The sequence below is a fragment of the Copidosoma floridanum genome, unplaced genomic scaffold, assembly GCF_036245765.1.
Source record: "Copidosoma floridanum isolate Cflo_tuat_1 unplaced genomic scaffold, Cflo_Japanese_pri ptg000019l, whole genome shotgun sequence".
Classification (NCBI taxonomy): domain Eukaryota; kingdom Metazoa; phylum Arthropoda; class Insecta; order Hymenoptera; family Encyrtidae; genus Copidosoma; species Copidosoma floridanum.
The window spans coordinates 9,155,587-9,177,955 of record NW_028321896.1 but is presented as its reverse complement, the minus strand read 5'-3'; the positions used below and the strand labels follow the sequence as shown (position 1 = coordinate 9,177,955).

At 40.9% G+C, this 22,369-nt stretch overlaps 1 protein-coding gene across 1 annotated transcript; it reads right to left on the bottom strand.

Moving 5' to 3' along the window:
* Positions 1 to 4,232: 4,232 nt before the first annotated feature.
* LOC106644118 (CD109 antigen) lies at positions 4,233 to 19,433 on the bottom strand. Its single transcript, XM_089592555.1, has 26 exons — positions 19,149 to 19,433; positions 15,877 to 15,974; positions 15,586 to 15,778; positions 12,711 to 12,935; positions 12,172 to 12,422; positions 11,882 to 12,040; positions 11,492 to 11,666; positions 10,675 to 11,105; positions 10,477 to 10,597; positions 10,258 to 10,401; positions 10,062 to 10,184; positions 9,918 to 9,972; positions 9,259 to 9,397; positions 8,609 to 8,615; positions 8,241 to 8,512; positions 7,277 to 7,394; positions 6,997 to 7,183; positions 6,743 to 6,903; positions 6,409 to 6,666; positions 6,196 to 6,335; positions 5,902 to 6,121; positions 5,285 to 5,824; positions 5,012 to 5,196; positions 4,779 to 4,950; positions 4,609 to 4,714; positions 4,233 to 4,520 (listed from the first exon to the last, which is right to left on the bottom strand). Exons 2-26 carry the CDS (start codon positions 15,933 to 15,935, stop codon positions 4,297 to 4,299), a joined length of 4,665 nt encoding a protein of 1,554 aa, XP_089448681.1. The 5' UTR covers positions 15,936 to 15,974; positions 19,149 to 19,433; the 3' UTR covers positions 4,233 to 4,296.
* Positions 19,434 to 22,369: the final 2,936 nt, after the last annotated feature.

The window sequence follows — 22,369 nt, the reverse complement described above, 5'->3', positions numbered from 1 at the left end:
CGCTAACGCTACGGCGTATGGTATATAGTATGCAGGGTTATATGGGTCGAAGCAGCGGCCGCGAGAAATTTTTTTATTAGTGGCGCGCATGCACGCATACGCATCTACAATCACTCACACATTTTATACTAGACATTGTAGAAAGTAGAATTGTGGATGCGTATATGTGTGTGTTGTACACTACTCAAGTACTCAGGTGACTCAGGCTCAGGCACTTACCCAGATGCTTAGGTATCACTTATTGCACCAACGACACCAACCAGCATTCCAGCCCGGCTGCCAGTGAAACGGGCGATTTGGAATATTTGAAAAATTTTTTTAGCATAACACTACAAATAAAATCATGAAATAGGTATATAGAAACTCAGTATCACATCTCCTGATGTATATGCTTTTATGGTCTTTACTTGATACGAATGGAAAGTAACTGACTAGCTAACATGTATATATGTAATTCTTTCTCTTTATACTTATTTTAACATTATTAATTCTAGCCGCAAAGCAGCTGCGCAGGCTCGTTCGGTTGCAGTAAATCAGCACATCAGCAGGGTTCTTATTCCTAACCAATCCTAAACTTTTTTTGCTTTTCCCCCGGGTTTGTGAAAAAAAGGAAAAGTACTAGCTCACCATCTGCTGACATAATGACTTCAGCATTTCAGCAATTAAACTGAAAATCATTAAATCATCAACGGAAACAACCGTGCGATAAAATGATTACTTGGTTACTTGGATCACAGGAACGGGGAGCACGAACACTAGGAACGCTAGTGTGGTAGGACTGCAAAAATGCACTTGCCTAGTGACAGCCCAGTGTCACTATACCCAGCTAACACATTTTCTTAAGATTTCTTGTAGAAGTCTTGTAGAGTTCTAATGTCCATCTGAAAGACATCTTTGGAAAGTTTTTGGGATAAAATCCCTTGAAGATATGTTTCTAAAAAAATAAATTAAAACTTGCCGCAAACAGCACAGATAACGTCAATTTCTCATTTTTAATCTGTTCCATTAGTTGCGGGTTGCGGCTGGTTTATAATTGATTACAAGGCTGTACTGTGAGTAATGGTAATAATTATTTGGATCAGCGCCATCTAACGGTCTTCATATTTTCGCGAAAAGTGGCCTCTAAAATTCTGAATCAGAGCTTTACGGCTTAGAGCCATTTTGTCACTTATAAACCAGCCGCAACTAATCTCGTAGATGAAAAATAAAAAGTCAACGTTGTTTGTGCTATATGCGGCAAGTTTACAATATATCTTTGATCCAAAAATCTACCTCCAAAAGTATAAACATAAAGGAGGTCGATTTTTTGGAAAAGTCAAATTGTAAACTTGCCGAAAAGAGCACAAACAACGTTAACTTTTTGTTTTATGTCTGTAAAATTAGTTGCGGCTGGTTTATATTTGATTAAATGGCTCTAGGCCCTAAAGCTCTGATTCAGAATTTTAGAGGCCACTTTTCGCGAAAAATGAAGACCGCTAGATGGCGCTGATCCAAACAATTATTACTTAATTACAGTAGAGCCATGTAATCACATATAAACCAGCCGCAACTAATCTTCTAGACATGAATAAGAAGTCAACTTTGTTTGTGCTATATGCGGCAAGTTTAAAATGTATCTTTTATCCGAAAATTTACCTCCAAAAGTATAAACATAAAGGAGGTCGATTTTTGGGTAAAAGATACATTGTAAACTTGCCGCATATAGCACAGGCAACGTTAACTTTTTATTTTATGTCTATAAGATTAGTTGCAGCTCTTAGTTACTAGTTGCAGCGATAATGAAATCGAGCTAAAAATTGTAAGGGTACTTTTTAACTTGAATGCAGCAACGTGAGAAAGCGCTGATATACATTAGACACGCGCATTTATTGAAGCACCAGAATGAAATAGGAGTTTCCGGATTTCCACGAAACAAAATAAAGTGTCTCATGTCTGGCAAATTGCGGCTGGTTTAAATTTTTGTGCAAAAAGTCGATGACCCTCGGGCCTTGGTAGCGGCTGCGGCTCACCTCGAATCTCGAATTGGAGAGTAAAGTAGCAGAAGTTTCTCTTGTTAAATTTATTTTTATTTCAAAAAGTTAGAAGTGCGTTATGGTTGTTGAAGTTTTCTTATTTCATTAAAAGATATCTAGGGACCATGAAAACGCTTACGAAATCAATATATCATGTGGTGTGTTAAAAAAAAAAAGGAGTGAAGAGATAGTGATTATAATAAACTGAAAAGTGAAAAGAAAGTTGAATTTTTCGTAGTATTTCGAGAGGAAAAGTGTTTCAAAGAAATAGTAAGTAACTGGTGATACTTAGAATTAATGGAGAGTATATTGACTTAATTGTTTACATTCCATTGAGTTTATGTATTCGGTATTACTAGTCAAGTCCTATGTATTTTGGCATGAATAGAGTTACTTAAAAATCATGAATAAACAATAAAGGAAATGTATCATTTGATTGGATGAATTGAAAAAGATATTTTTAAGAAACTTGTTATCAATGAGGGCAGGATACATGTTAAATTTAAATATATCTTTATATTTATTTAAACAAATTCATTTTTATTTGACAAACATCTAATGTTTATGTTAAAAACTTGTCTCGCACAATTTAGTATATAATTGTTTGCCCCACGGAAAAATTGATATCATCTGTCTCCATGATATATTGACAGTTATACTGCTGTTTTGGTATGGAACTGTAACAGCCAAACCTTGATCCTTGACTTGAACATTATTATTCCCAGCAGTAGTACTTTTGGACACTTTACCACTCAAAGTTAAATCAAAATGCTTATTTTTCTCGGCATTGAAGTCTATAATGTAGTTGATTTTATGCGATGGGCTTTTTATTAAGAATATTTGCGGTTTTGAGGAGAGCGCCGTCAAATCTTTAATTAGGTCCGCAAGAGTTATATTGTTTTGCGGTAATTTCAAAGTCATCAGCCTTTGTTCTTGACCACTTATTACCAAAACTTTAACATCATTACCGGTAATTTGATGTTGCACAATTGTAAGTTCAGGATCATAAATCCTTTGGCACTTCAAGTCTGTTGTACTTACCACCGACTTATCATTCATCCTGCGTATGTTGCAGCTGCTGCTGTTACTGGACCACCTGTTAATTTTTTCAAATGTTTATCAAATACTAAAAATTTAATCTTTTAAGGCTTACTTGCTCTTTCTTCCTGCAAGATTTGTTTTGGCTATATAACTGACTTAATGTATGTGTCTATACGCTTAAAGGTACAAGGGTGCAACTGTCTAATTACAGCGAGGACTTTGATGCAAATAACTGATGGGAACTTGGTACGTTTGTTTTATAATAAGCTGCAAAGTTAAATTATAATGAGCCAAGCTTGTGAACAAAGACAACTGGGATGAACACGAAAAATTTAGTATTGCATACCAACTACAAAGAAATGTGTATCCTCTCGCCCTGTAAGATGATGATGATGCACCACATGGAGTAAAGTGAGTCTCAGAGAAACATGGTGTGTGCTTTAGTGTCCGTGCGCAGCCTACGACACCAGCCAATCAAAAAATTGTAAGTAAAGACCAGCCTTTGTTACCACACCAAATTTCAGCTAATGAGCTCTTCGGTACCAAAACTTGTTCCGGTCTGTACACGAAAAACGAAAATTGGTGCCCCGTACGAGCACGCTGTCTTGTGTATTCGTGTTGTGGTCCTATTTACTTTCATACAGTTGGTAATGCTGAAGGACGATTAAATTTTCTTTACGCACTAGTGCGTGATTAGGAGTTTGAACTTTTTGAATCGAAACTAAATCTAATTAAACAGATGACATCAGGGTAGATTAACGATGAGCACCAATACTACGATTTTTTTATAATGTATTTTGTCACAAACATATTTCAAATAATTACAAATAATATTACGTAAGTATTTTACGTAACGACGATAAAAATATTAACAATCTCTCGCTCGCACTCGAAGTCCGAACAATACGTACTATATTATATATATGTATATAAAAAAATACGAACATATTTTTGCACACAACGCGTGTATACAACATGTTATACGCAATGTAAATATCGCTTTCGCACAAATAAACAGAAGCATAAACTTTGGTTACGGCTCGTTTCTAAAAAAAAAGAAAAAACAAACATTCGCTTTTAAGTAATACGTTAATAGTATAAAAACACATTTATTTCTTGTCGCGTATACTTAAATTTACAATTAAAAAGTAGAAAAAAAAAAAAAGAAATCACACCTACTTGCAGTAAGTATATGTGAGAATAATTATATAATTTCCTTATGTTGACCGTTATCTCAGAAAATTTACAACAAAACGTTCGAGAGCCTTCGTAGATTGAGATGGACGCAAGCGAGACTGGCGAATATCAGCGCAAAGAAGACGGGCACCGTTGAACTCGAGGAGATGGATGGCGAGGAGCCGGTCTCTTGCTTGTTCGCCTTGATGCAGACGTCGCCGCATTGCTCGTCCTCGCACAGGTCGCACAGCGTCGTCATCTTTGGCTCGTAGAACACCCTCGCTCGTCTCGCTAAACATCATCGTCACGTGTTACCGATTTTTTCTTTCTTTCGAGCGCATGCAACGCCCACCGATAAAGCATATTATGTGCAACTTACACGAGTCGTAGTAGTCGTATATCGAAACGGGAACTGGCTTCTGTTTGGCCACCTTGTGCGTCCTGTAGGCCGATACCGTGGGACAATATTCCTTGTCGTGAACCATCTGAACGAAAACAATTCATGGAATGCATATACAAATATATGAAGAGCAACAATAAAAACTGTACCTTGTCAAAGTACAGGACGAGCATGGTGTCGCCGTTTTTGGTCTCGACGCGCTTGACGTGCTGCGACAGCTCCAAGCTCGGCAGGGCGTCCTGATCGACCGTGAAGCCCGACGGGAAGCTCACCTCCATGACAGCCATGTTACTCTCATTGGCCTCTTTCGTTGGGATGAACCTAAAACATTGAAATGTTCATTGTTTTCACTAGCTCCTGCCGATACACTCATCGGATGTACGTCACGAACCCAGAACAGATCGATAGCTGCAAGTGATCGTTGGTGGATATCGTGTCGACCTGGGGATCCAGGGTGAAGAGCGGGAAGGCCCCGGTCACGTTGAGATTGTAGCGCGAGGTGACTTGGACGAGCGCGAAACCCGTCCCCGTAGCCGTGATGTTCATCATTCGAGTTCTCCCGAGCAGCTGTGTGGCAAAGGGAAACAAACAAGTTCCATCACCAACCCAAATGTCACCAATATCAACCACAACTACAAAAATGCATGACAGGCACCTCGTGTTTCTGCACGATCATAAAGTTCCTCGAGTTGACGTTGATCTCCTTGGTCTCCCCGGCGTCGGTCGTCACTTTGATCTTCACGTCGTACAGATTCGTCCTGAGTTTCTCGCCCAGCTTCGACAGGGCGTACAGGCCCACGACCGTGTCCTGAGTCGAGGCGAAGCCGCCCTCGGCGTTGCGCTGCTTTATCAGCCACTTCATGATGGCCGTGGCGTCGGTGAGCATGTTCCTACGCAGGTACGACAGCATGGCGTACGAGGTCATCTCGACGTCGGCGCACCGGGACAGCGAGTACCAGGGATTGTTGCGCTCCGGCTCGGGCACTGGCTTGCTCCACCACTTGAGACCTCCCTCGAGAGTGTAGTTGGCCCGTCGCTCCAGTTCACGGAAAGCCTCGTCTTCGTAGGCGTTGCGCGCCAACCCCAACACGTACGTGCAGATGCTCAGCGCGTAGTTGTCGTCCAGGTCCTGCATGTGGCGCACCACGTAGTCGACGCCCTTGTAGATGACGTTGCGATAAGGGCCGTCGATGTTCTGGAAATCAAAAGTGTAAATGGGAAAAGTTTCCAGTGGCACTTTTTTTTTTCTTCATAATAAATACACTCTCGTACCTCGATTTCTAGAAAAGCACTGAGCACGTAAGCCGTGAGGGCGAGGCCCTTGGCCGCGCCGCCTTGCATGTCCTTGTGGCTGACAGTTCCGACCTCGGGGAAGCTGCCGTTGGCCGCCTGGTTTTCGGCCAGCCAGCGCAATGCGTCCGACACAATTTTCTCCTCCACCGTGATGTACTTCTCGGCTTGCTTGAACGACTTAGCAACGAAGGCCGTCAACCTGGTGGAAGATGATAAAGGTACAAGTGAATGGGTGATGGGAATTAGTTATTGCGAGGACGTGCATCGACTGACCATGTGCTGCCGCGCGGGTCTGACTTGCCGAAAGCGCTGAAAGAGCCGTCCGCGTGTCTGTACGTCAGTTCCTGCTGGTAGCCAGTTTCCAAGTAGCCTAGTGCTTTGCTCTCGATGGCTGGAGACAGCTGATTTGTGTTCTATAGTAAAAAAGAGCCTCACATGTTGTATTCATGTTTCATTTACGTGTATCCAGGATGTATAATGTCGAACCTTCAAGTATTCCAAAATCACGATGTTTGGCACAAAGTTGAGCATGTTCTGTTCGCCGCATCCGAACGGCATTTTGATGAGCTTGTCGAGATTAGGGATGCTTGGGCCAAGTATGTCGCCGACCGCCGATACCTCGACGTAGTCGGAATCTTGAACAAAGTGGTTGGGAATGTCGACGGTGACGTTAGTCTTTGTCGAGTCGTCGTTTCTCAAATCGACGAATACCACTTTGTTTCTGTATTGAGTCTCACCCTCGGCCTAATTTTTGTTTTTGAGGTTTATTTATTGTATTTGTTACAGTCATGAATGATGATTAGTATACAATGGATCGTACCTTGACGAGAAGAGGATACTCTATACTGTCGCCTGCCATGGCACTGGTCGCCTTGGCCTTGATCGTTATATGGTTGAGCTTCAGTGGAATGATCATGAAGGAAACGCTCTGGGCCGAGTTTGCAGGTACGAACAATTTTTTGGTTCGGTAAAGTTCCAGGCCTATGAAGGAAATTGCAAACGTATGTTATTATCATCGATCCGCACTTACTGATTTGAATTATAAATTGTATTTTTTTATATATAACAATGTACGTTTGGTTTCGTGGACTTCGTTTGATATTTCGGCAAACTCGAAATCGCCGTTATTCTCCACCACCACTTCCACCGTGAGATCTTTGTTCATGTAGTTGAATATGACGATCGGCACTGCTACGATTTCTCCACGAATCACGGAGTAAGGGAGATTCATCGAGATGAAGAAAGGTTTGAACACTTTCAGCTGGAAACAACCGATCGATTTATGCGTATTTAAAGAACGTGTGCAAAAGACAGTGATTTCTTTATGAATCCACACGATGGGTATGATATATACCTTTCTAGGTGACTGCATGAGACCGAGTCCATAAGTTGGGTCGACCGAGAAACCGGTCAACACCCACGATGTTATGCTGTCCGGTACAGTTCTTCGGATCACTGTTTTTCCTTCGTACCTGTTTTAGACGAAAATTAATTTTTTTTTCTACCCACACATATACGTTAAAAACTAAGTGATTACAGGTGGAACGAACAGAAATAAAGAGAACAATAGTTACATTTACAAAGGAACATAGGTATAGTGTATAATAATTTACAATGAAAAATAAAAAAAGTAATACAATTCAGTATACATACACCATTATTTGATAATACATTTGCAATTTACAAGAATTCCAAAAACTAATTTACAATATTCATGTGAATAAATCGAGCAAAGAAAAATATACACAAGGAAATTAAGTGTTTTGTTAAAAAAGTAAAACGATAATAAAAATATTACTCAGAATCAGATCTAATATAAACATGACTTATTGCATATCTCCTAAAGAAGAATCACCAAGACATGAATTAATGGTAAAATCATGTAATAGCGTGGAGACAAATTGGGTGCGTATTTTAAGCTACTTGCTGTATGTGCATTGAGTATAGGGATGAAAAAAAACGATAAGTTCATCAAAAAAATCAATACTCCCACTATCATGTACATTCCATGGCCGAAAAGCTCATTTTTCACTTTTGTTACAAAAAGTACAGATTTTTTATAATAAAAACTTTTTTAGGGGGGGGGGGGGCGAAAAATTGTACACAACATTCACAAATTCTCAGCATCATACATTACATCGATCATGAACATGAAAAGACAAAAAAATAATGTAAAGGGATGGGGGGGTGTAGTTGCGATAAAAAAAAAAAAAAAAAAAAAAAAAAAAAAAAAAATTGTGAACACCTAAAGTAAAACGAAAAAAGTACACTATATATTAAAAGTAGGTGGATAAAAAAAAGAAAGTAAACAAGTATACCCTGAAGACATGTTTGAAAAAAGCCAAGTGTCTAAGATGTCATGCATGAGGAAAACACGAGGCCTCCAAGGGGCTAGCGGCACGTACGAGAAGGCGTAACGTCCGGCCCAAGCCGGCCGCGCGGCGAATCTGTGCCGAACCGGCGGCCCAATGTCCGGCTTCAGCGTCGATAATGCCAGCCCCTCCAGCGGACCTTTAACCCTATCGCCGTCCGGATTTGAAGCTGCAAAACCGACCGGCCATTCGTGTTTTTTTTTTTTTTTTTTTTTTTTCTTTCCTTACCAATCATCCACAGATCCTGCCATTTCTTTTTTTTTTTTGATTACCTATTTACATGTAGCATATACACTCGGAAGACTATTATATACTTTAGATCTTTATTTTTAAAAATTAAACAGTTACCAATCTATTAAAATTATATTGTTTGCCCTCCGAGTGTATGTTCTCTATTAAAAAAGACTTACACGGTAAAACCACGTGGTGATTCACCTCATGCTTTTACCGAGTGGTAATGTGCGACGATTTTCAATAGACGACAAGTCGTTGCGATACATTAAGTGTTATGAATATCAACGACCTTGTCCTTTAAACAAAAAATCGTGCACTTTATTTTTCCTTCAACTCGTACTCTCGTTTGATCAACTGTGCGTATATTATTGTTAGTAAAGATTAATACTACGATATAAATTATTGTTGGATGGATTATGTATGTGAGGGGTGGGATCGTCTTATTTACAATGGGCCGGTTAGATGATGTATTAATCAACCATTCACCTGTTACTTACACAGATTAATTCCATTTTCACCACGTTACATTATTATATATATATATACCTCGTCCAAAAGCATTACCAGCAAGAAATGAACAAAAGACCAAATGACAATAGAGAAGGTATAGTATAATGAGAACAACAATATAATACGTGACCCCGTGAAATCGAGTAGAAAAATGGAGCTATGGGGGGGGGGGGGAAATATATATTTATGTGATTGTTGGTTGTAAGATTGACGGAATTACCGGGTGTCGACCGCCTCCCAAATCCAAGTTTCGGGGAAATTCTTGCGGACCTTGAGGTCCCCCGTCGAGACCGAACTTGTGCTCGTCGCCATGGCGATGGGGGCCATAGCTATCGTGCTGAAGCTATTGCGGTAGTATACTACGCACATACATATCACAATCATGTAAAATCATATAAACGTGTAAGTACATCAGACTTACGACGCGACGTTGTGCGATCGATACAACAAAGAATTTCAAAATTTTTTAATGCGCAACCCAACCACCAATACGTTATACATTCTTTTTTTTTTTAATCGCTGAGGGTATTTAATGTTTTTTTAATATGTACAGTGTTATTCGACCCGTAAAATAATACTCGGTCAATAAATGATGCTACTTTTGCTTTGTTCCGATAAACGAAAAATCATTATTCGCAAAATGCCATAAAAATCTGCTTTTCGCGAAAGTTAAACATGTTAATATACTTGTAGAGAGATTTTTTTTGGTATTTCCATTTTTTTTTTTTTTTTTTTTTTTTTTTTTTTTTGGTTCAAGTGAAGATATATTACGTGGTAAATTAAAAATGATTAACGAGCACACAATGCTTAGCCTTATTGCTGCTAATTAGTATCAAGATATCCAATACAAATGATTGTTTGATTTGTTGGCAGACTTACTCAGTTGGAGGTTCTCGTGCATGTAAGCGTTGGTGATCACGACAGTGCCCATCGTCTGTGCGGGACCAAGGAACAAAACATCATTAACTAGGTGTTCGCTCTCCGATGATGGCAATTGAAAAAATCGTTGGGTTTTGGACTTACGCGGAATATTTCCTCGGTACTGGCTGAACCCGGTCTCGTCCACGAGGGCGAAAAGTTATCGTCGCCGTAGAAGCTCGGCTCGCCGTTCGAGTCGTAGGACATCAGCTCTCGGCGCACTTGGTCCTGGAATCCCAAAATTGGGTAAGCACCTCTGAATAAAAAAAAAAAAACAAAAAAAAAGGAGAAATATGCTCACGTAAGTGATGTCGTTGCCCGATTTCAGCAGGAGCGACCTCTGGTCCACACCCAAGATGCCAACGTAGGAGTTCGGCTTGGCCGTAATGGTCAAATCGACGTTGTCACCGGGTTCCACTTCACCGGGCACAGTTTTTATGTCCACCTAAAGTACATCCAAAAGGGAAAAACGTTACACACTATACACGTGGGTACATGGAGGCGCAATTAGGGGACTCACGAAATTCTGGAGAGCACCTTCGAGCTCCACGTTCAGGGAGTCGGCCACTATCTCCCCGTCGGGCCTGACGTAGTAGACTAGCACGTGGGCCACCGGAGCCATCACGTAGGTGGCCAGGAACCTAAACAAATGTCCATCATGTGTCAGAAAAAAGGAGCTTTTATCTTCTGGCTGTGAGATGGAGGCGAAATAACCCACCGTAAGTTGGCCGTGTGTCGATCCGGCACCTGGATGGACGCCGCGTTGAGGACGTCACCGCGGCCGAGGACCTGATAACTGAGGTACTTGAGCGGATCGGTGGAGTTGACCTCGATCTCGACGTAATCGCCGACCCGGGGTTTGTCGGTGCGCAGAGTCGCCTGGACGTAAGCCCCGCTCCTGGAGGTCGCCGGGTTGGTCGAGGGGAACCACTCGTGGAGGTTGAGGTACTCCGCCTCGATCCTCAGGGGCCGGAATATCTTGTCGGGCACCGTAGACGGTGGATAAAACTCGAGCTCCACCATGCCGTTCTTGTCGAGCATTCGCGTCATGTTGTACAGGTTCTCTTGGTCGTACGTGTAGCCGTAGGTCACGTGCACCGGGTTCGTGTTGTCGATCACCGGCGAGCCGTCGTGGTACGCTACCTTCAACTGATCGGCGCGTACATGATATTACATCCCAACCAATTCATGGAAATAAAAGTACTCTCCCACGCGCACGTAATTGCCGTACACTTGTTTTTCAGGGAAGGGCTGCGCGTGTACTTGTTTTAACACCGAACTCGTTATAGTTAGAAACAATAGGTACAACATGATTCGAGGAGATTTCACACGCCTGTATGTATAATATACACGCAAGTATGTGCATCATATATGTTGCGCGAAACGTGAAAATACGTGGTAAGGAGCCCTTAATAACGCGCGTATCCTGTCTCGCGCGAAGGAAGGAAAAGATAAAACAAAAAAAAACAAAAAAATTACCGCGCGATGAGGGATGCGGCGAAGAGAGAGAGAGAAAAAAAATGTGTATGACTTACAAAGGCCGTGTACTTGAGGCCGGGCTTGTAGTACTCGGCGGTTCTCAGCAACTCCATCGTGTACTTGTGCTTGTGCAACGTTATCTGGAGGGAGGCGTTCTGTCGTCTGCCGGTGACTGCTTCCTCCACCGCGACCTCGATCACCACGGGACGCCTGTAGTCGTCGTCCGTCACCCTGTGCGCGCATACATTGTACAATAAATTGCTCATGTCGTAATAAGTAATTTTTTTTTTTTCCCTCATGTATCGTTTGCTACATTTTCCGGAAGTACTATGGGTCGTGGTAAGTAACCGCAGAGCAATTATATACACACAGATGTGTAAAAAAAAAAAAAAAAAAAAAAAAGGAAATAAATGGCCACAAAACGAGATTAACCGCGTCATTAGTACCTCAGGTCTTTGGCTATGTCAAAGTCCACGGTAGCTTTTCCCTCGATTTTGACGACCTTGCGGATCGGCGACTGGTAGACCGGCTGCAGTACCGGCGAGTAGATGTCCGGGAAGGCCGTTATCGTGGCTTCGCCTTTAACCGGTTTACCGTAGGTGTACCTGAAATCATGCGAGATTACGTTGAAAAAGCACTCGTCTTTTGCCAAAGCATGCACGAGAAGTCACGATTCGTCGTATACGCACCTGCGAAATCTCGCCCACTCAAAATGAACAAAAAAAACAAGACTCACTTGGCGTGAACGATGACGGCAATTTTGCCCTCCTTGAAAGTAGCGTGGGCCGGCGAGTCGATGGTAACCTCGAACTTGGGTAGCACGTACTCGGCCACCTGGATGGCCTTCTTGAAGGTCTGGTTTCCAATGATGGCTACGATTTCCCAGTCCCCCAGTACCGGCGACTGCGACAGCTCGAGCTCCCCGTTGAATATTCCTTGGTGCAACCTTGGCCGGTCCCATTGTTTTATACGATTGCCTTGGCCGTCCTAACCATTTTTCGTCCACATTTTACGTTACAAAATATCAAATGGAGTAAAAATCCTGTTTTTTTTTCTTTATCTCTCTTTTCGTAAACATTTCGAATTTTTTTTCTCTTTCTCGAGACGCGAAACTTTTGCGCGACAAACATCGCGGTCCTAACACAGAAAAAAAAAAAAAAAAAAAACAGTACCACTCGGAGGAAATTTATCTCTTGGAATAGTTACTTGACGCGTCCAAAAAAAATACAAACAATGCGTATACAGTGATATTAATGACACGGTGTATATACTAACCGTAATGTAAACCTCGAGCTGCCTGTTGGCCGTGGGCCTGAGCCTCGAGTCGAGAACGACGCACCTGAACTGTATCTTACTCCCGGGCTTGTAGACCGACCTGTCGGTCTGCATGAACACGGAGTAGCTCTTGTGCACGTACTCGAGTTCCGTCGAGTTGACAAAGGCGTATCCGCTGGTTGACCGCGCCAGGAGCCTGTATTTCCCGGGCCCGGTGTCGCCGACCTGCAATTTTTCATTGTTGTTCTTTGGTGCGCCATTCGATCGAACCAGGCCAATGACCGGTTTTTTCTTTTTTTTTTTTTGCAAAGCTGATAAGATACGGGGGGGACCTTTTGTTTTGTTTTTTTTCGGCGATACGGCCAACCTGGGTGTGTCGCAGAGGATGTTTTAACGAGCGTACACTACACGATACATACGAGGGTAGGGTATACATCATACACATGGGCGAGAAGATATGCGCCGCGCCCAGTAAATCGAGCCTCACCGGTCGCCGTATAAAATATAGGCGCACTGAAATTTATACGCGCGAATAACATCTATATTTTTTTTTCTTCTCTCACTCGAAGATTTTTTTTTTTTAGCTTTGCTGGCGCTAGTATTTTCATCTCGTATTGTATTACACACGTGCGCGCTAATAAAAAAATACACGGAATTTTGAAACAAGTGTGCGCACTTGAAGTTACACTGCAGCAGAGATGTATGTATTATATTGCTCGCCGGCCGGTAAAAAATCGCTCTTTTGAGTACACCGTCTGTTTCGTATGTATTCTTCTATGCTCGGTGTACAAGCGAATGAAGAGAGGACATGAAATATTGATGAAAAACATAATGTGTATGTGTTACGCAACAGATATATTATGTATAAATGTAACGCCCGTCGACTCACGCACGTATGGAATTAAATATACCTATTACGTATCATGAGATGGACGTTGAAAGTTATAGCGCCGACTTTCTCGTTACATACTATATATAGTTGTGTCTGGATGTAATACACACACGAGTCGGATGAATAAAAGCTACTTTGGCATCTTTAAATCTTTTTATAACGGCATGCAAAAACGCGTATTTTTTATGCACATGGATATACATCATAAAAATATAACCATACATAGCTCCGTCGCAAAAGAAGAGACATTAACGTACGCACATACACGGTTTGTAACGGCAACGCGACAACTTTAACGATCGATTCGCATCTCCGTTGCCATCCGTACATGATCCTCAATCGAATTAGGTATACGCTCGTGCGCGCACGTGTGTGTATAGATTAGCTCGGACATGCACACATATATTATGATAGACTCGATGTCGCCAGGAATACTTGAGCTTTTATAACGGGGATATTTTATTTTGTATTTTTTTTTTTGTTCGATGCGCGATGGTTGGCGTTCACTTTATACATTAGTTGAGTACTGGTTATGGTTTTATGAATGATAAAAAGAGATTCATTACAGAAAATGATTTTCATGTGCCGTATAATGTTTACTTTAAAAAACGGCTTGTCCTGGTAAATTATTTATTTCTCTTCAAATTTTTTTCCCGATATTTAGACAACGAAAAAAAAAACTCACGAAACGAACAAAGACTATACTTTGTAAAATTAAAAATTAAAACATGGCATTTTGCCGCAAGTAAAATTGTTAACGCGAACGAAGGTTTGTGTCAAATGTAGATGCAACTCTGGCGGAATATTACATTTACGTAAGCACCGAGCGAAATTGCTCCGCAATCTCATTGTACCTCCTTTTTAACTTTTTTTTTTTTCCATTTGAAACAATTTTACGACTCTTCGTTGTGACAAAATTTTAGAAAATTGTAACAACGAGGCTGGCAGTGCTTTTCACGCGACGTGCCGAAACTTTTTCAAAATTTTTATTCATACAAATGCAACTCATAAATAAATTGGCTTGATCAATGCGAAGCAAACATTTTCTACAAGACTTTGATTTATTTATCGTACGATTTTCGTATACACGGTTTCACCAGGAATCCGCTCCGGTGAAAACACAAGGTGTGCTCTAGTTTATAGAGGCTGCGAAGAGCAACCCCATAATAAAAAAAAAAATCCGCGAAACTCTCGACGAGGTTCCACGAGTATACGGATGACGCGTGACACACAAAAGCCGAACTGTATACAAGCAAACACAAGCTTTCTCGCGTTTGACGAACTTCACGCGCAAACAATAAAAATAAAAAAAAAGGTTCGCCCGATGCATCATCCACGCGCGAGGGTGAAATCAGTGAAACTTTTGCACATGGGTATATAAATATGCGCGTATCCTAATTGAGAAAAATCAGATCAAAACTCCGAATTGTGTGTATATAGTATACAATACACGCCACCGATGCCGTGCGACAGAGTATATATATATTACATAGGTGTACGAAATCGGTATGAGAGGTATATCCTTATGTGGGTCAAAAGAGATCTCGGCTGCAGCGCTTTCTTCGGCTTTTCCCAGCAAACATTACATATCTATGTACGCCGCGGCTGACCTTCCAGCTCTTTTTTTTTTGTTGTTGTTGTCTACGTACAAGTACACTTTGGTATGTGTGCCACATATACCAAATTGCATGTGGCGTGTGTTTTTGCGACTCTCGCAGTATATTTTAGTCGTATTTTCATGTAAAAACGCGAGCCTATATATGGTTTCTCGAGTCGAGAGTGTGTGTCAATTAAAGTATCGATTAAAACCAACTCTCGCGCGAGCAATTGAACAATGGGCTACACGCAAGCAAAGTGTATATTTATACTATGAGATTGAAAAAACCCTCGTATGTATATAAATTTATGAAATATCGCAACAAAATTTCATAATGAATGTGTATATAAGATGTATGATATGTAAGTAAAAGAGCTTGCTCTCACCTCGAGACTGAGGACCCTCGTGGCGTAGGGCTCGACGACGACGCTGTCTGACACGACAAAGGACTCCCCGGTGTCCAATTGTCCGGACAACTCGACGAAGGTCGTCGTTGGCTCGGAGACGCCGACGATGCTTATCGCCACATGGTACTCCGAGTTTGGTCTGACGACTCGGGGCGCGACAATGGAGTAGTACCTTTTTAAAAAAAAAAAAAAAAAAAAAAAAAAAGAGTTTCAGAGCAGGTCTGATGGGATAGGGAGCCATTTATATATATAAGAAATAATGTCACTTACGATTGTCCGGCCGCTAAGCCGCAGAATAGCAGCAGAAATGGCCAAGGTGACCAGTCCATGGTTTTACGACGGAACTTTGCCTGCTCTCGGAGCTACAACTATAAGGTATACGAGGGGATATATTATAGAGAGCAGCGGAAAAGTCGTGATATTGGGTTATATCGCTACAATTGTGCGCTACTCCGTGGGTGCCTCGATGTACCAATGTATATTATAATATTGTTACTATTTCCTCAACCATATTATATACGGCGTCGCGCAACCACGAGCTTGACAATTCAAGTTCAACGCGATGCTATCATCGTTTTCCTCTCTTTTCGCGTGTAACACGTTACTTCGTATAGATATTCCGTCGCGCCACGTTATACTCGTCTTTTCCCTAAAAATCGCGTACATTTTTTTTATTTCCCCCCTACTCCCTGCCAGATATAGCTTTGGAAAATTTTAGACGCGATAATAAGTTATACAACGAGCGCGTACTTTCCAGAGTAGGCAAAAGATCGCAATCGGTATACTTATTACCCGGGGAAAACCAAAAAAAAAAAAAATAAGAGAGACGCATCTCGAGTTTTCCTGCTGAAAAACACAAATCGCTCGGGGAAAACCCGGAGTTATTTTCTAGCGCAAACCGATTGCACTCGACGCTCGTAAGTCAGCATGGACAGTGGCTGTTGATAATTCATTTTTTTTTTCTCGCAATACATCGAGTTTTCGAAGATATGTGTAGCTTATAAATTAAAAATACACGAATTTCGCGCGAGTAAGCAAAAATAAGAAAACCGTACACAAACAAAGAATCGTCGCTATGTATACCTACTCTCTCTCTCTCTCTCTCGCGTCACGCAAATAATATAAAACGCATGTCTGGGTGCGCTTGCCATTGGTGCACCGTGAGTATGTATATAAATCGCAATGACCAAACCGATCGAGCGAATCGTTTATAGTTCGCGTGTGTATCCCGCGCAGCTCTCGTCCATATATACCTACGCATACCGTAGGAAATCGCACACCCACGCAGGACAAGTGTGTAGGATACGCAACGCTCCAACGCGCGTGGGTGCGCATCGAAGGTGCTCGTACAAGCCGGGTGACCTCGCGTTGCATATTACGCTGTGGACGGTAGCATTGGCGCGAGAGAAAGTGAACTATCTGCCGAAAAATCGGCTTTACGTGTCCCCTCCACAGCGGTACCAGTGATCGGCGCCGGCTGGACAATACACACAACGCAGCGAGAAAAAATTTGTTATTGTTGGGCGCGTATGTATAATATATGCTTTTGCTTTCGAATTTTTTGTATAACTGCACCAATTGATGAAGAAAAGATCGGTATCGTTTTTGGAGTGCTTATTCAATTTATTCTTTTGGAAATATCAAGAAACCATGATAGGTCCGTACGTTGTATCATATAAGAGTCACGGAAATGTTAACCAACCACAGAGTTCGCTGGAGCAAAGCTACGTATAATATACATAGGTACCGATTTTCTCCTTTCTCCACCCAGTGGATATCCTCCTTAAAGCGTTCACTCGGCAAAAATCGGCGAAAACACCATGACGGCACGTCATATCATCGCTTGCGAGCTATATAAAGAAGAGACGAAAAAAAAAACAAAGAACGATTTTTGTCGCACGAGAATCAGAGCAACGCGATTGTTGTTGATGGGCCGATGTATACAATTTATATATACATATTTTCAAGTATACACGGGTGTTAACATCTGCGTCGCGAATTCCGTTGAAAATCCCGGAAGAAAAACTATAAATACACAAAATATGTACAACGTGCGTGCTCAGCATATAAACACACGTATATTATTATATGGGCACGATTTTCCTCGACCGTGCAGCCTCTGTGCCAAAAGTTTTTGATTCTTATTATTCTCGTCGTGTTATTGTTACAGGTACCAAAGAAAAGGGACGCGCCGATCGGCCGATTGTTTGCTTCGCTCTTGCGACCTTACATTGAATTCTGGATGATCGAGTTGCGCGTGAAATTTTCTCAAAAAGTTGCTCAAACGATCGGCAGTGGCCAGATGAAATTTTAACTTTTGCGTGGTGTAACCACGAAAGGAATCATAATGTTGACTCCACTCTTAATGTCAAGAAACTCGAAAAACTTTTACCCCGATATGGCAATAATTTTAATATTTTTTGACGATCGGTATTTGCTACACACACATATATTGTTGACCGTTTTGAAATTACAAGCTACACAATTTGACCTTCGCTCTTACGCATCACCTTTTCGAGAGCTCGCCGACGAGACTTAGTCATGTTGCTTTTGTATACCACCGTCACCGGCTCATTGGATCGGTTCAGATCGGTACGTAAAAATAAAAAAGAACCTCGAGTTTGATCAACACAAGTTCCACCTACACTGTTTCGGAGTCCTTTTTGGTACACATTGCACGCGCAGATATAAACGTATTATTATTTATTCGATCGGATTACGCTAGAGGTATACATAGACGGGTTTTCCCGGCATTTAAACCGATGCGACCTGAGACTCGATTCTACCTATACTCCCTCACCTACGAAGCAAAAGAAGCGCGGCGCGTAAAACGAAAGGAGCGTAAGTACACACTATATAATGTAATGTATATATCTGTGTAATGCGCAGCAAAGGAACACACTCTGGAGCACTTCCGCTCGTTAAAATATAGAAAACCCTCGTTCGAAGCGTGAAATTGCACGCAATCGTCTATACCGTAGCTACTAAAAAAAAAAAAAAAAAAAAAAAGGCATTGCGAGTATAATACTGAAATGTCCTTTTTATGTCGCACCGTGATAAGTATACACGTTTGGGAGCATCGCAAACAAGTTAAGGATCTCAAAAAAAAAAAAAAAAAAAAAAAAAAAATCGGCAACAGCTTTGTCGTAATCGTCGATGAACTCACCTGCACCGGCTACTTTCCGATATATGTGTTTGCGTGTATACAGGTATACTTATTATGTTATGCTCTCGCGGACGCGGCTACGTTGTGTACACATCAGATGTACAGGTATAATATATGTACAGTTCCACGACTTTCCTCTTGGCCTCCTGAAATAGGCCAAGCCTCGATTTCGATCTTTCACTCGGAGGCTCTCTTAATTCTTTCTTCTTCCCCTTATTTTCTCTCTCTCTCTCTCTCTCTTTCTTATAGCGGTATATTAGTAGGTATATGTACGGGTATTAACAGAGACTCTTCACCAGGGAGAACCGAGGCGAAGGAAAAAAAAAAAATAAAAAAAATAAAAAAATAAGGCATAAGTATTTGAATATATATGTACCAAACCAAAGCTCCGACGATGTGTTTAAGTGAAAATATCGTAGGTGTAAACTGTATTATGCCACTCGCGCACTTTGGCTCTCCTGTATATATACTTGAACCGCGGACGCGCCGAAAGAAGGGAAAAAATCGGTAAAGTATCGCGAAGTACCGCGACCGCGAGTGCAATACAATGTATAGGTACGCGAAGCGCGTCGCTTCGCTTGAAGGTTCAACCACTCAAAATGTTGGGTTTACTTATAAGTTAAGCACTGGAGTTTCGAGTGCGCGGTTTCTATTCCGCGCCGCGGTGGTAGCACGACTGATGGGCGCTCGGTTGAACCGAGCACCGCGTGTATAGGGGGGCTCTCTCGTCGCTTCGCTTGGCTGAATAAGGCTCCTTTACCGCTGGGCACGGCATCAGGCTCTTTCTTACTTTTTCTTCTTCTTCTTTTGTTTCGCGCGAAACGGGCCCCTCTTCTCTCGCGCGAGCGTACACACACACACACACATATATATATATATATATGTATGTACATGCACGTAATAGTACCTACGCGGTGCATTCCTCCTCCTCCTCCTCTCGGCAGCCAGCCGCGAGTTTCTTCAGGTAGATGTGTACTTACTTAATGCTGTTGCATTACGTGTTATGTGCATCGGAGGAGAGAGAGAAAAAAAGGAGCAATCGCGTGTGAGGTGTGTGTGTTTTATACCTTATAAACGATATTACGCGTTTCCAATCGTTTATTTAACATTGGGCCAGCGCCAAAGGGGGGAGGTGAGTCATTTCTATGATTTTGGAATTTGTAGGACGATTCCGGAATTTGGAATTTTGCCAAATAAGTGAATCGAAATGTATTTTTTTTTTTTTTTGTTTGGGCCGCAAAATTAACAATTACAACATATACGTGCTTTCATATCAACGGAGCATTATAATCGTCTACGCTATTTTCACGTACGATTTACATCGTGCACGTAAACTGAACTAAAGCTGAAATTCACAGGTGAGCAAGAGATGAGATGCGATTAGATATGAAATTATACGCTTGAACATACATCTGTTGCGTGGGTGCATTACGTGCATGTTTCATTACACTTGTAATACTTCATAATAGTATAAAGTTCAGCAATAAAGGATTCGCAGAGCATGTAGAGGTATTTTTTTCTTTTTGTCTTCCAGTAGGTACAGGCGTGCTTTAATTTGATTTTTCATTAAAAATTTGTTACGCGCTTACGCGAGTATTGATGTTGTTATTATTATTATTATTATTTGCACTACCTGCCTTTCATTCCAAAAGGTTTACTTAAAATCCGCACAAGAGAGACGAAAATTTTTACGATCCAGCGCGGAAATATGAAGAAAATCGGCTATTTCAACTCCTCCGTATACACATATGTATAATACCTATACTTATGTATACAAACAAAAGTTGTAGGTACGATGCACAACGTGATGCGGCAAATAAAAAAAATTAACGTTCACGTTTAGCTCATATTGCGCGAGCAATGTACACCCTCACTTTTTAAGTATAGTATTGGTTGGTATATACTAGTGATTGTTCTTTTCGTAAAAATACTCAACTATTGTCTACAAGATATTATACATACCATTCGTTATTTCATGCAGTTGTACGCGCTCAGAAAAGCGCTTGGTTGATTAATCATTGATTTTTACCGTTGTTCGATTAACCCTGTAACTCGGATCAACTGTGCGGATGTTATTTTACAATTTGCCCTGAAACAATCATCGAGAGGAATAAAGCGCGTATAAGATAACATCTCTCCTCTTCTATCATCGACTGTATGTGTGTACCCTTGAAAAATTGTAAAACTAGATCAGGGGTAAGCGTAAAGGAGCAATGAAAAAAAAAAAAAAAAAAAAAAAAAAAAGAAGAAGAGACTCTGCCTCCTTCTCTCAACATGTTTATGTATGTATATAAATATATTATAAAATACACGTCACGTGCGCCTTGAGAGAGGATGAGAGGCAACAAGGAGGCGAGTGGCCAACTGAAATACCGTTACGCGAGCGGCATATGCATACTTGGGTGTATGTTTGCATCTTGCTACATCTTATATATCGTCCTCTCTAATAATTATCACAGCGAGTCGCGAGAGCGTTTCTTTGCTTTTACTGAAACTTTTTTTTTCTTTTTTTTTCTTTTTTTTTTTTTTTTTTTTTTGTACATAGAAAAGATCGGGAGAGCCTTTTTTTCTACATCGTTCGTGCTTCTTGAGAATTCAAATACGATTACACCGTCACGATGCGATTTAATGCACTACAATGTTAGGTTTAAGTGTTTATATGGGTAATAGGCGTGCTGATGATGGTGTAATCGATTGTGTGTCGGGGGGGGGGGGATACGTACTTATACAGAATATCTTAATTTCTTTCTCTTCCATATTGGCTTTACTTTACTAGCATAATTTTAAAATGCTAAGTATTATATATATACATATTTAATTGTTTTGATTGACTTTTACTGAGCATATAGTACAGGCTTGTGATCTATTGTACCAGACAGTATAAGGTTTGCAAAGTTACGAGGAGAGCTGATCATGGATTTTTTCCTACTTCATACACACACTGTTTGACATTTAACACTTTACTAATCTTGAGAGTATCATTTGTGTATTTTAATGTTGAAAAAAATAAATAACAATAACAAATAAAAGTCTTTCAAACATAAAATCTTGTTGTTATTTTTTAATTTAACATGAATATTTACAAGCGCTTTGTAGTTTCCACTGTGCAAGTACATATACGAAAAAAAAAAAAAAAAAAAAAAAAAGAAACAATTGAATTTCAAAGAAAAGGAGCAACGATCGAAAGTTCATCTAGATTTACCCGGTTTGTTGGGAGAAAGAAAAAAGAATAACCGTGAGAATTAAAAATCCTCTACAAGTTTCACACCAAGTGATTATCGTAAAGTGTACACGAAGCAATTCATTCCTGTTGTATCGAGCAAATCAACGAAAAACGTAGGAAAATTTTTTTTTCATGGTGCGTGCAACACGTACAGCTTATTCATATTATACAAAGTATACGTTACAAAGTAATGAAATGTTAAAAGATACACATCAGCGCTTTTAAGGAGTACACTTTTAAGTAGTGGATCGAACAGTTATAAATACCTCAACACCGTATTCTTACGTGCACGTGTACATTTGTAATTTGTTACGTAAGGGTGTGTAATTAAAAAAGGTTTCACGTGTACGATTGACAATTTGAAAACACATCCG

Coding starts and splice junctions, on each gene's coding strand:
- LOC106644118 (XM_089592555.1), bottom strand. CDS start 15,935: ATGGACTGGTCACCTTGGCCATTTCTGCTGCTATTCTGCGGCTTAGCG. Junction 10,598..10,674: donor CGACACACGGCCAACTTACG/GTGGGTTATTTC, acceptor ACATTTGTTTAG/GTTCCTGGCCACCTACGTGA. Junction 7,395..8,240: donor TTTTCAAACATGTCTTCAGG/GTATACTTGTTT, acceptor CGTCTAAAACAG/GTACGAAGGAAAAACAGTGA.